The 12,356-nt window shown below is 42.2% G+C and overlaps 1 protein-coding gene across 1 annotated transcript; it reads left to right on the forward strand.

Moving 5' to 3' along the window:
• The first annotated feature begins 1,766 nt into the window (after window positions 1-1,766).
• ATP5PO (ATP synthase peripheral stalk subunit OSCP) lies at window positions 1,767-11,871 on the forward strand. The gene is made up of 7 exons (XM_069472326.1): window positions 1,767-1,848; window positions 3,114-3,164; window positions 4,981-5,091; window positions 7,443-7,572; window positions 8,647-8,759; window positions 11,292-11,378; window positions 11,691-11,871. Exons 1-7 carry the CDS (start codon window positions 1,813-1,815, stop codon window positions 11,802-11,804), a joined length of 642 nt encoding a protein of 213 aa, XP_069328427.1. The 5' UTR covers window positions 1,767-1,812; the 3' UTR covers window positions 11,805-11,871.
• The last annotated feature ends 485 nt before the right edge of the window (window positions 11,872-12,356 follow it).

Here is a 12,356-nt window from a genome sequence, read left to right on the forward strand (position 1 = left end):
GGGCATGATGGCGCATGCCTGTAGTCCCAGATACTCGGGAGGCTGAGGCAGTAGGATCGCTTAAGCCCAGGAGTTTGAGGTTGCTGTGAGCTAGGCTGATGCCACGGCACTCACTCTAGCCCGGGCAACAGAGCGAGAGACTGTCTCAAAAAAAAAAAAAAAAAAAAATCCATTACACATTTTATAGATGCGAAAACTGAAGCACAGAGAAGTTATATAATTGGGCCAAGGTTACAGAACCAACTGGGATTCAAGCCTGGGCAGTTCAGGCTACAGCCTAAAAAATATTGACAAACAATATCCCAAAACATTGACAATAGCTGCCTCTGGGAGGTAGAAAGAGGGCAATTACATCCCTTCTACTTTGCTGCATTTTTAATAGTTTCTTGTAATGATAAGAAAACTGTACTCTAAAAGAGTAAATTAATTAATCTGTGTTCCTATAATAAATCTAAGCAGAAAATTTTTCTAAGTTGATCATAGAACCCCATTATTACAATCAAGAACCCCATCCCTTGTTCTGTCAGCCAATTCACTTCTCTACAAAATAGAAAGTTAGATGGGAATGGGTCTAAGATGGGTTGTTTTTATGAATGTGGAGAAACTGACAAAGGCTAGTGTCCAGTTCTTAGTTTCAATATCACATTTGCTCAAACCCAGTTCTACTATTTTACGTCTGATTCTTGGATGGTCACTCTACCCTACCCAGAACCAAGAATTTAGGCACCAGATCTCACATCCTCTCAAAAACTAATAGGTCAGTTCTGCAGTCAAGTGTGAAGAGGGGAGCATAATAGAGGGTGACAAGGATTCCTTGCTTGGCCAAACTTTAGTCAGGCTTCTGACCCTTCTCCTAGGCCCATCTGTGCACTTCCTTGTAAAATCCAGTTTTAGCAAAAGAACCCTGCTAAGTTAGAACCCCCATCCTTGATATTTGATCACTATCAATACCTGATCAGGTTCCTCATCCACCACCATTCCCCGGGTGATGTCTGGTCACCCTGGCCTGTTTTCAGCAAGACTCCTGGTAGGTGGGTTTAGCTAAAACCCCTCTTACTCCTGATGTTTCCTCTTAGTAATTTTCTATCCACTGACCCCCTACCCTGCTCCGTGGCTACAAATTCGCACTTGGCCATGCTGTCTTGGGAGTTAATTAGCCCAGTTGCTTTCCCCCACTGCAAGACCCTGTTGCAGTGGTCCCTATACCCATCTGGATGCTCCTGAATAAAGTCCCCCCTTGCCCTGCTTTAACACGCATCATTGAATAGATTTTTCTTTAACAAGGGGCAGTCACGGCCCAGGTAAGAGAGAGGTTGTGTCTATTCCCGGAGGTGTAGAGCTCCTGGGGGTTTTGTTTGTTTGTTTGTGGTTTTCGTGTTTTTAGTTTTGTATGCAGCATGAGAACAACCACTGATGCAGGCTTTGGCATGCTAGGAAGGAGTAATGAAGCCTGTGATGCTGGTAATGACCGTGAAATAGAACAAATATCACCATATTTATCTAAATGAAAATTTTAAAGAAAGGAACAGCAAACCCTTTCTACAACAAGAGCCCTTAAGTCAGTAACTTAAAAGATTTCATTTTCAGGTGCAATCAGCGCCCGCTAGCTCCCAACGCAGCCCGCTGGGTCTGGCCCTCACCAACAGCTTCTAAGAACTACAACTCCCAGCCTGAGGGAGGTCACTGCGCATGCGGCATGATGACCTAGGCCTACGTTTCCCAGAGAGCCAAGCAGTTACGCCAACGCGCGCGTGCGCTCTTGCGCGCTTCTCTCTTCCTACTTGGGTTTGACCTACAGCCACCCGGGAGAAGATGGCTGCCCCATCAGTGTCCGGCCTCTCTCGGCAGGTGAGAGAACGGTGGTTCGGAAAGACAGCGGGAGGATCCCTCCTGGAGTGACTGGTACCAGACCCCGAGCGCCAGGGTGCGAGGCTACGATGGGGGAAGCCTGGCCGTCGTTCAAGGTCGTGGGGCCCAGCTAGTGGGGGCCACGTAAAGTGACCTAGCTTTTGTCCCCCTGCCCCCGTCTATTGGGCAGTGGGCGCGGGGCTGCGCGTGCAGTGACCTTGGCGTCCTGTCCTCTGAGCACAGCCCCGGAAAGCAGCTGACTGGAGGGACTCAGGAGAGGGGGTTAGGGCTTCCCTGGACTCCCAGAAAAGGGCACTGGCTCGCCCCGAAATCAGCTTCCTTTGCCATTGTGGTAAAACCTGTCAGTGATTATTAGTAATGCTAAGGAATATTCCTAAAGCGCATTTCACTGTTTTATAAAGAAGATGATACAGAAAAGTTTAAGTGACTTGTCCTTGGCTGCTCAGCTAATCAGTGGTAGAGTTGACATTTGAACCCACAGTCACGCAGAAGATGGAGTTGGAAAATAATTTGTGCTCTTACTAGTGCATCTCACCATGGTGCTTTAACATATCATGACCCCTTGCAGCTTATGTAATTTTAATGCAAGTGCTAAAAAAATCTTTTAATCCTCACAACCAGTTTTGGTATAGTACATTCCAGATCTAGAAGTATTTGAAGGTGACCTGTGCCCTTGTAGGTGCTTTTTAAATTATGGATTACAACTCCAAAGTTGGATGCCTTTTGATAGACAAGACACCGTCTCTCAGAACTAGAGCCTCTTGTCAGGTCAAACTCTGTTTGCTGCAATACCCAAAGAATTAGTCTTTTATTTTCTGACAGCATTGGAATCCCTAAGAAGGTACATCTGTTGCAAATCATGACTGGAATCCTTCCACTTTTATTGAAATCCTGCTCAAGGGTGTGGTAATATTAATGCCAAAAATTTTGTTAAATATTTTTGAAACGTGCACTCCCTGGAACAGAGTGTTTCCTCTCTCATGAGTGCGCTGGCCTCAGCCCATTCCTAGCAAACTAGGAAGTTGGTGGGAAGGTGATTTCCCAAGCCACTTGGGATGATTCTCACTAGGGAAATTCACTCCTAAGTAATAAAGACCAGCTCACCCTCATGTAATGTATGTGATGATACAAAGAAACGTACAAAACTAATTCTTTAAAAGTCATTAAACATTTTTTTTATTAGTAAGTTAAATGCAGAAATCCTTCAAGTAATCTCATTTGATCTGTTGTCCTTTATTTCAAAGGTGCGATGCTTCAGTACCTCTGTGGTCAGGCCATTTGCCAAGCTTGTGAGGGTATGTTAATTTTTCTTTTATAATTGTAAAGCAGGTGAAAGTGTGAATCAAACAGCAATACAGTTACGGCATGGGCTTTTGTGTAGTTACTGTCTAAATCTGCACGATTTGTGGTTCCCAAAACGTGATATGTGCATGGGATGGAGAAAGAAATGATGTTGAGTGCTTGCTGTGCGACAGGCCCGTGTATAAGCTTTGACTGTGAGAACTATTTTTTTTAATTATTTGTTTTTCCATTAACCTTCCAACATAGGCAAGCTAGTGTTTACTTATTTTGTTTTAATGAAAGAAATAAGTGCAACAAAATAAAGCGACATGTCCAAGTTCTCACAGTAAGTTATTATTAATACAGGAGTTGATGTTGAAATCGAGTTATCTCGGTTTCTGTTAACAATCCTGTTGTAACTCTCTGTTCCATCTTGCCTTCCACCTAACTGGTAAGAAATAGTCACACTCTTTACACCCTTTCTCCAAAGAAAATCAGTGCTGTCAAAAGGATTTCTCCACTGGGTACCATAAAGACTCACTATTTCAAGGATCTGCCAGTCCCTTGCTTTTCAAACCAAAAGTAGTCTAGTTTATCCCTGGTGAAGAGGACTATTAGTGGTAAATAAAAAATGGAGTTCACCATGAAGGGCACAGAAGTGATACACGGCTAACAGCCGGTAACAACCCTATTGGAACAAGAAGTTTGACTCCATTTCCATGGGTCACTTTGTCATTCTTTCTTTAATTATTAGTTCTTGTATGACAGAATTAATTCAACTCTGAGCAGGAACTTCAGTTGGCCCACGGTCCAAAGATGCGCTGACCTGTCTATCCTGTCTACCCACCTACCGCCCCCTGCCCCCTAGTCAACAGTGAGCCAGTCCTTCCCTTGGCAAAATAGTATAAGGAAAAGATCAAAATACCAGATCTATGTCCTTAGTGAATTACATCAGATGGAATTTGGAAAAATAATTCTTACACTTCCACCCTCATTACCGGCACCAAATCTCTCAAAACCATTAGTTTTATCCTTCATGTGAGAACTTAAGACCCCCAAACAGGGATAGGGAATAGCTAGTCTTCCCATTTTACAAAAGGGGAAACTGGGGCTCAGGAAATTTGCCCAAGATTACTCAGCTTAGTCTTAGAGCTGGACTGGAACTAAATCTTTCTCATTCAAAGCCTAAGCTTTCCCACTACAACATACAGCGCCACTAAGCATATGTAGCCATACACTGATGGTAGTGTGTAGAAAAAGGTCTGTAGTTTATTGTGAAAAATAATTCAAGCATCAGACACTTTGTAAATTGCTAAAGGGCTCTATTAAGTTGAACATCGATGGGGAGGCTCTGTAAGGGGAGACTTACAGTATCACTATGAATTGTATAAAGGTATATTTGTATGTTTCACAAACACCTGTTTTCCTGACCCTAACATGTTCATAACGGCCTGCTTTCAGTGTTTAAAACTTCCATACGTAGAATTGAACAGTTACTGAGTTCAAAGGAAGCATAAGCTCATCTCAAAATAAGTACAGGTAATTGAATTGTAGGTAGGTGGAGCTGGAAGGGACTTGAGACATTATTACTAAAGCCCCTCATTTTACAGATGAGAAATTGGAGGCTTAAAGATCGAATGACCTGGCCAAGGAAACAGCCTTAATTTGTTTGTGAATTGCCATTTAGGACAGCTCTTTGATGACATATTTAAACTATTTTGTGTTATAAGATATATTTTTTAAATTATAAATTTGTAATTCTGCAGTATAATATTGTCTTAACTGATTTTCCTTTTTTCCTTCCTTCCTACCCCACCCTTTTTTTTAAAGCCGCCCGTTCAGATACACGGTGTTGAGGGTCGCTACGCCACTGCTCTTTATTCGGCTGCATCGAAACAGAATAAGCTGGAACAAGTAGAAAAGGAGCTGTTGAGAGTATCAGTAAGTAGCTTTCCTTTTCATTACATATTAAATTCCTCTTTATATATTTTTTGCTTTAGTTATTTGACTATGCCTTCCTAATGAGGTATATCGTATGAGAAAAAGACCTGCAAAAAACTTTCTGTAAATACTTTGTTAGTGATAATATTGGGTTTTATTTTGAAACCTATAGGAACAGATACATATAAGGATGTTAATATTATGAACCAAGATTCCAGGCTGAGGTAGAAATATAAGATAAAAATGTAATGCAGTAATTTGAGAAAAATTACCATTTCAGAAGAGAATTAAAAATTCACCTTCAAAAATCTATGCTAATGGTCCAGGTATTTCTAAAATAGTCTTTAGAATATATTATGGTTTTGTTTTACTGAGAATTTATTTTCTTCATGAAACCTTTTCCTTGATTTTAATTATTATTTTGTTCCCAACATGTGAGGGGAGAATGACTGAGCAGACATGCTGGGCAGCAAAACTAGTAAAGTGTGTGTGAATTTCGCAATGATAGTAGAGAACTGACGCGGAAAGACTGGGAGGCTGCCAGGGGACGTTTATTTTTACTTTTTTTTTTTTATTTCCATGAAAAGAGTAAATAAACTGAATTATCAGAAGCCTACAATGTAACTGAAATAGAATCTCTGCTTTAATTTTCACTGTGTTTTCTAGTTAACGAGTTTCCCTCTCCTTTTATTTTCTAGTTGCCACCTGTGGCAGTAAGGTCTGCATTAAAGAAGGAAGGGGAAGGGGAAAGACAGTCTAATTATAGTCTCTTCAGATAAAGTTTTGTTCTTTCGTGAGTTTTTGTGTTAAGAATACCTTTCATTTTTTTCATCTACATATTTGTAAGTTATTTTATTTAGAAAAACAACTCAGGCTAATTGTATAGAATAATAATACTTAGTTAAGTATTGTTCTATGCTCCTTATATTTTGTTCATTTTTCATTTTGAGCTTTTATTGGAACCTTTGTCCTAACAGAATAATTTTAGCTCTTCATTCCTTCCTTTATCCAGTGATCTCTGCAGATAATGCTTAAGGTCTTAGCTGGTGTGATAAACCTGGTGATCCTCAGAGAGCCTTAGGCCCAGCCTCACTGTTGGAGACACGTGGGGGAGGGTGTGCAGGAGCAGACGGGATCTCATCCGGGCATTTTTGGAGGTGGTGATGACTGTCTGCTACTTGTCGGTTATGCCCACTTTAAACCCAAACAGTTGTGTTCACAACAGAGAATGACCTGGATTGTGGACGTTAGAATGGGGCTTGACCAAAACCTGGAAGTTGGTCAAGACATGAAGAAAAAGGAGGAGGCAATTACCTTAAAACTCCTTGTAAATCAGCGGTTTTGTCCCTGAGGGAAGTGTGATACTATAGAAATGTCACAATAAATGTCCACATTATGATGCCGTAAAAACAGATAAGGAACATGAAAAACGAGCGAGATTCCAGAATGCTTTTAATTTGCATATACCTACAATTTTTATGGAACAATGTTGTTTCTATGGGACCACTCAAGTGGAAATGTTAGCGTTGGATAGTAGTGTGTGAGAAGAAACCTGGCCCAGAGACAGAATTCTGGCCCATAGCCTGGGGAGGAGATGCCAGCAGAGTAACTGAAAGGCAGATAGAAGTATGAAACCAAAAGACACCTGACTGGAAACAGCTGGTGTTGGTTCACAGGAACTCTGGCCTAACACTAAGGGCAGCACAGTGCTGGAAGCTGCACTTGCTCGCTGAATTCGGACATTTGTGATACAACAAAATGAAGGCTAAGTGGTCTCCCATGGTGGTTGTGCTCCCATGTTTGTCACTCTGCGCCCCCAGACTCTCTGAGGCTGCTCAGGAAACAGCAGAGGTCTCACAGAGTTGGTGGGGTCTCTGGAGGTCTGTAAGGGGCAGGACAGAATCAGGGTTGGCCTGGGACAGGGAGGCCCCTCCCAGGGAGTGGCAAGGAGCTCTCCTGTGCAGTCACGACACTTACCATAGGTCTGCACTTGAGGAGTAGCATCTCTAGAAAAACCAACATATCACCTATATTAAACACATTAAAATATACAGTGAATTGAAGCTGTTGGCTGCTTAGTTTTTTATAATCTTTCTTGAAAAGTAAAAATAAATTTAAGCAACTACTTAAAGTATTTTTAGATTTTTTTCAAGGAAATCACTGTATCCTGTATAAAGTCATGGTGCAATGTATTCTTAAAGGCAGTCAGAGAAGATTGATTGTAAACTTCATGTGTTCTCTGAGAGTGTTAATTTAATTCATACAATACCTAATTCACAAGAAAGTGTGTGTACGACAGATCCTTCATGCGCTCTAAAGAATTTAAGAAATTATTTTTTTGTCACTTTTAGCAACTCCTGAAGGAACCCAAGGTGGCTGCTTCTATTTTGAATCCCTATGTGAAACGTTCCGTTAAAGTGAAAAGCCTCAGTGACATCACGGCAAAAGAGAGGTTTTCTCCCCTCACGTCCAACCTGATTAGTAAGTATTAGCATCTTTCCATTTGAAGTCTCTTAAAACGTCAGGGCCGTAACGTGGTCCGTGGACAGGGAGCATCGGCATCACCCGGGAGCCTTCCGCAGAGAAGATGCTCGGGACTCACGCAGCCTGCTAAATCAGAATCTGCACCTCAGCCAGCTGCCTAAGTGAACTGTTCGCACATTAGAGTCTGAGGAGCACGGGCTAAAGGATACTAAGATGTAAGGACGTCTAATTGCATAGTTGGCAGTTTCACCCCATGGGGGAGACCGGTGAGATTCATACCAAGAAAATGGTTCTTGGTCAGTGGCTGTACCTCGTACCTTGAAGACATTTACATCCTTTGGTACATTTGGATTTGCTTTTCAAACCCTCATGACCAACTCAAAATAAGAGTTCCAAAGAAAGTGTATGCATGTCATCATCTTTGAATGTAGACAATATGTTAATTTGTAAATTTGTAGCCAAACATTGGGATCTGTAACACAAATATGAAAATCAGATTGCAAGCTGAGTGTAAAGTCTGTTGCAGATCTGTGTGGGTGAAAACCACCCCCCTCCCGCCTTACTAATTTAAATGCTTCTTGGTACAGTCTTTTTTTTTTTTTTTGAGACAGTTTTGCTCTATTGCCTGAGCTAGAGTGCCATGGCGTCACCCTAGCTGACAACAATCTCAGACTCCTGAGCTCATGCAATCCTCCTGCCTCAGCCTCCTGAGTAGCTGGGACTACTGGCGAGTACCACCACGCCTGGTTAATTTTTTCAATTTTTAGTAGAGACAGGGTCTCCCTCTTGCTGAGGCTGGTCTCGAACTCCTGACCTCAATTGATCCCCTGCCTTGGCCTCTCAGAGTACGATTACAGGCATGAGCCACCGTGCCCAGCCCGGTACAGTCTTTTTTTTTTTTTCTTGATAGATATGTTTTTTAAATAACAACTTGTATCTTCTCCATTTGCATTCTTAAAGGACATTGAATATAATGTTTTAAGGACATAAATCTAAGTTTGCTTTTGGGGTAAATCATGAATAACCTGTTCAGATCAGTTTCATGTTACTAAGAAACCTTCACTTTCCCAGATTTGCTCGCTGAAAATGGTCGCTTAACCAATACCCAAGGAGTCATTTCTGCCTTTTCTACCATGATGAGTGTCCACCGTGGAGAGGTGCCTTGCACAGTGACCACTGCGTCTGTAAGTAACAGGTGGCTGCTGCTGCACTGCCCCTGACGTTACATGCATCACCTTTTGCAGAAAGAAAAGAAAAAACAGGGTAAAATCAAGAAATTGGGAAAGGTGACTTGTCATTTGGGGTGTTTGTTTCATTCTTGCATCAGCCTGTGTGACCCTCTGCTTTGGAAGGGTCAGTGTGTATCTTACCAGCACTTCCACAACCAGCGGTTATTCATAAGGACCGGGTTAAATATAAAGACCATCAAAGTGTGTTTGAAAATAGTGGTTTATGCTCCATTCTAGGTTTGAATTATTTTGTAAATAACGACATGAAGTAGTTTACTGAAACAAGAGTTTCTGATCTTTTATCTTTTGTGGTGGTGAATGGGAAGGAGTGGGGTGGGTGATGGGCCCTTTGAGCTTTTTGGCTGGCTGGAGAGGGCTATCATAATTAGCCACCATTTATTGACCCCTACCATATGCTGTACTTTATAATTTATTATTTTATTTTATATCAAAAGATCTGGCCGGGCGCGGTGGCTCACGCCTGTAATCCTAGCACTCTGGGAGGCCGAGGCGGGTGGATCGCTCGAGGTCAGGAGTTCGAGACCAGCCTGAGCAAGAGTGAGACCCCGTCTCTACTAAAAATAAAAAGAAATTATATGGACAACTAAAATATATATATACAAAAAATTAGCCAGGCATCGTGGCGCATGCCTGTAGTCCCAGCTACTTGGGAGGCTGAGGCAGTAGGATCGCTTAAGCCCAGGAGTTTGAGGTTGCTGTGAGCTAGGCTGACGCCACGGCACTCACACTAGCCCGGGCAACAGAGTGAGACTCTGTCTCAAAAAAAAAAAAAAAAAGATCTGTGTGGGGTAGAAGTATAATTATCCTTATTTTACAGGTGAGGAAACTAGAGCCCAGGGAAATTAAGTGGCTGGTCCAAGGTCATACAAGGTGTGGGACCAGGACTCGAACACAGGCCTCTTTGTCTCTGAAGTCCATGTTCCTTAAACTATACTACATTGTCTCCCCAGAAATAATTTTGTGTCTTAAGTATGTATTTTCTTCCTAATGTAGTTCAGTCAATACAGGAAAACAACAGAGTACAATAGTACAATAGTTACGCGGCACCCGACCTTACCTAGATTAATCGTTGTTGTGTTTTAAAGACGATCGTACTCTCCAAAGAGCACAGCTTGGAGAGAGGCACTTTGCACATGATGCCTATTTGCACGTTGGTAGTTCGGTAGTTGGTGCCCCCAAAACACATCCCCGGGTGAGAATCCTAATGGGGAGCCCACTGTGACTGCACGGGTTGTCCCTGACAGCACAGATGAGGTGTTCGCCAGCCACACCATCACCTGTCACCGAGCACTTCAGTGAATACAGGACATTATTTTTTAAAGAATGCTTGTTTTTGCAAAACTTTTTTAGAACCAACTGTTATTCTTTCAATGTTGATACTCTTAGGTAAATAAATTTCTACCATTTGGGAAATAAAATTATACCTTGATGACTGACTAAGGGCACAGGCTTTAGAAATACACAGAAATAATATTGGTGTTAGTCTTCACTTCCTGATGTGACCCTAGGTGAGTTTCTTAACCACTCTGAGCCTCAGTTCTCTCATACATAAAATAGGGTGATAACCACTGGCCTCTTGGGGTTGTCCAGATCAGGGGAGATGGTGGGTGTGAAATGCCTGGCACAGACAGGCACTGGGCACTCGTACATGCCTCAACGGGAGGTATGTTTATGGTTCAGAATTCTCTAACAAATAATGTTTCAACAAATAATGTTTTGATTGAACACTGGTAGACTTTGACCATCCCCCAAAAGATACTGTTAGATCTTTACAAAGACAGAAATGTTTTTTGCTAGCTTTTGGACTCTTGGAGGAGTGAGTGGGGAGGTAAGATTGTGACAGGTTAAAAAGGGCTTTGCTTTAGCAACCTTTTTCATTTTCATCTAACAACCAACCAGGAGTAAGAGTTGGGGCAAAGGGGAGAGAATGCAGTTTGGATATTTGGGGTGCTTGCTCTGTACGAGCAGATTATGGAGCAGTACTGACTTTAGGAAAAAGCCACCTGCTCCATGATCTCTCACTGAGGTTCAGAGTGAGTGGCATGCCAGGGCTCCAGGTGACCAGGATCTGGGGAGACAAACAGCCAACAGAGCGGGAAGACTTAAAGATTATAGAACCAGGTTAGACTGCAGCTTTTCATCCAAGGAAGTAGTAGGTGCGTGCTGTAACCACGGGGCCACACAGAGGAGCCCTGCATCTCCTGCACTGGCAGGCGGGCATCTTCAGGCATTGCAGATTTTGAGGCTTTTCCTTCAGAGGTTCCGAGTTGTACTGCTAGTACCACGGAGCAGAGGCAAAGGAGGAGTGGCATTTATGGGCAGTCCCCGAGCTGCCGAACGGGAGCTGCCCAGGTGTTCTGTGAGGCGGCCCTTCTCCTGCCCCCTGAACCACTGGCCTTGTCTTCCCTTTTAACTATGGAAGTTTCTGTTTTGCTAAATTTAAAGGATGGTTTTGGTATTTTTCAGCCTTTGGAAGAAGCCACTCTCTCCGAATTAAAAACAGTCCTGAAAAGCTTCCTAAGTCAAGGCCAAATATTGAAATTGGAAGTTAAGGTAAGTTTTTGATTATTTTTGATATGTTTCCTTGGGTTATTTGAAACTTAAAATGGCTATAAGAAAGTATGAGTGAAAAATCATATCTGATTCTTTACCCATTTTCCTATACTAGGAATTTTATATTTATTTTAAGTTTAAATTATTATGAGATTCCATACAGTTTCACTTCTTCCTTTTGCTCGATGTAATTATAACATCTCACAATTGTATAGCACATGTAGCCTTTTCAAAGCACTTTTTCATCTACCCATTTGATTAGTGGAGTAACATCGATGCGTTTTCACATTTCCAACCTGTTTTCTTTCCTAGACTGATCCGTCAATCATGGGTGGAATGATTGTTCGTATTGGAGAGAAATATGTTGACATGTCTGCAAAAACCAAGATTCAGAAGCTGTCCAGGGCTATGCGAGAAATTATCTGAAAGTGTTGATTTTCTATCAGTGAAAATTCTTAAACTTGAAGCAACAATAAAATGCTTCCAGAACAGACCATATTATGTTTACTGTCTTTTAAAGTAGAATACAGGGGGCCTTATTTTTATATTTTTCTTTCAGTTTAAAGGCCAAAAAGCCCTCGTGGCTAGAGAATTTGGTTTGTGTAGATTATTCTTAGGAATTGATTGATTAAACGCAGCACCTGAGACAGTCACTCAGCAAAGCCCATCTGGTACTGCCTACCAGAATCTCATGCCTTGAGGGGGTTGTTCAGATCGCCAGGTCCCTAGAGTCAAAAGTCTATTCCTGCTCTGCCTATGCCCTTAATCCTGACGTGACACACCTAATCGTAGGATACTGTGTAGTTTTCAAGGCCATTGCATGTACATCTTTCTTAAGCTTCATGACAACCTTGTGATACAGGTGGGATGTGTATCACGTGCCTGGACAGTTGGTGGGGCCATGGAGCCCAGGCCTTCACTCCACATCTTGTGCTTGTCCCACCAGGTAACTGACACCGTGCCCTGGCACACTGCTGG

Source organism: Eulemur rufifrons, chromosome 7 (genome assembly GCF_041146395.1).
Source record: "Eulemur rufifrons isolate Redbay chromosome 7, OSU_ERuf_1, whole genome shotgun sequence".
Lineage (NCBI taxonomy): Eukaryota > Metazoa > Chordata > Mammalia > Primates > Lemuridae > Eulemur > Eulemur rufifrons.

Excerpts from the sequence above, each read along its gene's own strand:
- ATP5PO (XM_069472326.1), top strand. The coding sequence starts at position 1,813 with ATGGCTGCCCCATCAGTGTCCGGCCTCTCTCGGCAG. Across the intron at positions 5,092-7,442 it reads AGGAGCTGTTGAGAGTATCA|CAACTCCTGAAGGAACCCAA; the intron begins GTAAGTAGCTTT and ends TGTCACTTTTAG. Across the intron at positions 11,379-11,690 it reads TATTGAAATTGGAAGTTAAG|ACTGATCCGTCAATCATGGG; the intron begins GTAAGTTTTTGA and ends TTTCTTTCCTAG.